This window comes from Vicia villosa, unplaced genomic scaffold, assembly GCF_029867415.1.
Source record: "Vicia villosa cultivar HV-30 ecotype Madison, WI unplaced genomic scaffold, Vvil1.0 ctg.000044F_1_1, whole genome shotgun sequence".
NCBI lineage: Eukaryota > Viridiplantae > Streptophyta > Magnoliopsida > Fabales > Fabaceae > Vicia > Vicia villosa.
The window spans coordinates 1,496,371-1,500,739 of record NW_026704976.1 but is presented as its reverse complement, the minus strand read 5'-3'; the positions used below and the strand labels follow the sequence as shown (position 1 = coordinate 1,500,739).

At 33.0% G+C, this 4,369-nt stretch overlaps 1 protein-coding gene across 1 annotated transcript; it reads left to right on the top strand.

Annotated features, from left to right (window-relative positions):
- The first annotated feature begins 2,714 nt into the window (after positions 1-2,714).
- On the top strand, positions 2,715-4,084 carry LOC131622753 (uncharacterized mitochondrial protein AtMg00810-like). Its single transcript, XM_058893796.1, has 3 exons — positions 2,715-3,084; positions 3,301-3,454; positions 4,081-4,084. The coding sequence occupies exons 1-3, from the start codon at positions 2,715-2,717 to the stop codon at positions 4,082-4,084; spliced, it is 528 nt and encodes a 175-aa protein (XP_058749779.1).
- Positions 4,085-4,369: the final 285 nt, after the last annotated feature.

Here is a 4,369-nt window from a genome sequence, read left to right as displayed (position 1 = left end):
TATATATATATATATATATATATATATATATATATATATATATATATATATATATATATATATATATATATACGAGGAGGGATATTGTTACTCCAAGAGTAATGTATTAAAACTTACTTCATATCTTGATCATTATTTCTTTTCAATCTAATGGTTTAAAATAATAAATAATACTTTTTTCCCTTCACATTTAATTTCTTATTATTTTTAACCATTAAATTGAAAAGAATTAATGGTCAAGATATGAAGTAAGTTTTAATAACTTACTCTTGGAGTAATAAAATCCCTCCTATATGTGTGTGTGTGTGTGAAAAATGCTAAGAATACTCTCTTTTCAACACTCTCTTATTGGTTGAAACATGTGTGGGTCCTATCCTTTATGTGGGACCTATTTTCAAAGTGAGAGACCCACACATGTTTTAACCAATAAGAAAGTTGGTATTTGAGAGTGTTGAAAAGAGAGATCCACACATGTTTTAACCAATATATATTGCCTAATGTAGGACTCGTAACACACTCTCTCACGCCATAACCGTACATTTGTAGCGTGAAAAAAATGATAGGTGGCCTAATAGCAGAAATCTAATAACAGGTAGCCTACCAAATTTTAAACCTGACTCTGATACCATATTAGAGTTTGGTCTAACTCATTCTAATAAAATCGACTTATAAAGTAAAAATTGCCTCCACTTATAAGACATGTTTATGCCAGTAATGTGAGACTCATAACATGTTCTATAAGCCATAAACTTCACTACAATATAATATTTTTCCACATGCTTTATGACATAAATCTATACATGAGAAATGTGCTTTTTATTACAAGGAAGTCACTCGAGTACTAAGACAAATCATATCATAAATACTTATTTAGTTTTGGCATATGATTATCATAGCCTCCTTATACATAATATTTAATTTGACAAAGATATTAATATCTAGTAGCAGTTCTTCTCAAGTACATATTATCATACTTCAAGTTCTCTCAAAACACTTGTTAGATTGGAATGACTCATGACTTTGGCACAAAAGAATTGCTCATATTCATATGGAATATTTGAATAAATTAATCAAACATGATCTTGTCATTGGATTGCCTAAAATAAAGTTTGTCAAAGATCGTCTTTGTGATGCTTGTCAAAAGGGGAAACAAACAAAATCAACTTTCAAATCTAAGAATGTGGTGTCTACTACAAGACCGCTACAATTGTTACATATGGATCTATTTGGTCCATCAAGAACAAGAAGTCTCGAAGGTAATGTGTATGCTTTGGTTATTGTTGACGATTTCTCTAGATATACTTGGACATTCTTTTTAGTGCAGAAAAATGATGCATTCAAAGCGTTCAAGAAGTATGCAAAGCAAATTCAAAATGAGAAGTCTCTAACAATTGTATCTATAAGGAGTGACCATGGTGGAGAATTTCAAAATGCTTCGTTTGAAGAATTTTGTGAAGAACATGGAATATTTCATAACTTCTCTGCACCAAGGACTCCTCAACAAAATGGAATAGTAGAAAGGAAGAATAGATCTCTTGTGGAACTTGCAAGAATAATGCTTAGCGATTCAAATCTTCCTAAATATTTTTTGGCAGATGCGGTAAGCACGGCATGTTTTGTAAGTAATAGAGTTAATATTCTACCTATCTTAAAGAAGACTCCATATGAACTTTTCAAAGGAAGGAAACCAAACATTTCTTATTTTCACATCTTTGGATGTAAATATTTTGTCTTGAACAATGACAAAGACAATCTTGGTAAGTTTGATGAAAAATCCGACGAAGGTATTTTTCTTGGTTATTCTCTTTCTAGTAAAGCTTTTAGAATATATAATAAAATAACTTTAAAAATTGAAGAATCAATGCATGTATCTTTTGATGAATATAACCCCTCCAAGGAGGATATTATTACTTGTGATGATGATGATGATAATATAGTAGAAATTCCTCAAGAAATTTCCTCAAAAGATGTCAATAAAGAATCACCAAAACAACAAGAAGAAGTTTCTCAACCAAGTACAAATGTCAAACCATCGGAATAAAAAGAAGAAGTCTCACAAACAAATGCAAATTCCAATGATCTACCTAAAGAATGGAGAACTCATAGAGATCATCCAATCGATAAAGTTATTGGTGACATTAGTCAAGGCGTTACAACAAGACTAAACCTTCAAGATGCTTGCTTAAACATGGCGTTTGTCTCTCAAATTGAACCTTCCAAAGTCAATGAAGCCTTAGAAGACGACCAATGGATAATTGCTATGCAAGAAGAGTTAAATCAATTCGAAAGGAAACAAGTTTGGGAACTTGTTCCTAGACCAAGTGATAAACACATCATAGGTACACGATGGATGTTTAAGAACAAACTTGATGAGAATGGTATAATTGTTCGAAACAAAGCAAAGTTGGTGGCTCAAGGTTATAATCAAGAAGAAGACATCGACTATGAAGAAACTTTCGCTCCGGTTGCAAGGTTAGAAGCTATTCGTCTTTTACTTGCTTATGCTCGTTCTTTAAAGTTTTAGCTTTTTCAAATGGACGTCAAGAGCGCATTCTTGAATGGTTATATCAATGAAGAAGTCTATTTCAAACAACCCCCGAGATTTGAAGACTTCAAGCATCCCTCACATGTCTACAAATTGAAAAAGGCACTCTATGGATTAAAGCAAGCACCGAGAGCATGGTATGATCGTCTTAGCAACTTTTTATGCGAACATGATTTTGATAAAAGGTAAAGTTGACAAGACATTGTTTATAAAGAGAATAAAAAACCATACTCTATTAGTTCAAGTATATGTTGACGACATCATCCTCGGATCAACCAACAAAGAATTATGTGAAGAATTCTCATCAATAATGCAAGGAGAATTTGAAATGTCTATGATGGGGAAGATGAACTATTTTCTTGGAATTCAAATCAAGCAACTAAAGGATGGCTTCTTTATCAACCAATCCAAGTATTGTAAAGAATTATTGAAGAAATTCGACATGGATAGTTTTAAAGCAATGTCTACACCAACGGGATCCGGAACCTATGTTGATCAAGACGAATCCGGTGTCTCTATTGATATTACCAAATATCGAGGTATGATTGGTTCACTTTTGTATTTGACGGCAAGCCGTCCTGACATTATGTTTAGTGTTTGTTTGTGTGCTCGCTTTCAAGCAAATCCGAAGGAATCTCATCTCACAGCGGTAAAAAGGATTATGAAATATGTGAAGGGAACAACGAACGTCGGATTATGGTATCCAAAAGGTAGTGTATGTAATTTACTTGGTTATTCTGACGCGGATTATGCAGGTTGCAAAAGTGATCGCAAAAGCACTAGTGGAACATGTCACATCTTAGGAAATGCTTTAGTTTCATGGTCATGCAAGAAACAAGCATGTGTAGCACTTAGCACAGCCGAAGCAGAATATATTGCTGCAGGAAGTTGTTGTGCTCAAATATTATGGTTAAAACAACAACTTAGTGACTACGACTTAAATCTTGGTTGTATACCTCTTCGATGCGACAATACAAGCGCGATCAATATTACAAAAAATCCGGTCATGCACTCCCGTACCAAACACATAGACATTCGACATCATTTTCTTCGCGATCATGTGCTTAAAGGAGATGTTGAAGTCACGTTTGTAGATACTCATAATCAATTCATTTAATCAAGATCATCATTCAAGGTGCATGCTACCAACTCTCTCTACTTTTAAAAAGTTTCACAATTTCATTATGTGAAAAATATTACATGATATAACTATGTGTTACATGTGTAAAAATGATCTTAAAATTAGAATTTTTTAGATTTTTTGCTCATGTAACCGGTTACATCAGGTAAGTAACCGGTTACATTACTGAACGTTAACACTTCACACCTCTGTTTTTCTTTTTTTTTACATCATGTAACCAGTTACATGAAGTAGGTAACCGGTTAAATTACTGAAAACTTTCTTTTTCTTTTTATTTTTGTTCATGTTTGATATCATGTAACCGGTTACATGAAGTAGGTAACCGGTTACATCACTGTGTTTTTGAATTTTTTATGCAACATTTATGTGTTTTCTTATTCCTTTTTAATTATAGTTGAATACATTTTATTGCTTGGTCAAACATTCATTCCCTCTCTCTTAGTCAAAAATTCCAACCTATCCTTTACTACCCACTCACATCTCACCATTTACCCACATCACTCTTAATTACCCACTTATATTATATTCCTATAAAAAAATTTATCTACTCATCCACCAAATAAGCCATTTAGAATCACTTTTTCACACCTCTTCAACACAAAACGTGAAATAACCTCTTCTCCTTCCAAAACCCTAACTCTTCCAAGCTCCATCAATGGCACCTTCCAAAAGAGATTCCAAAG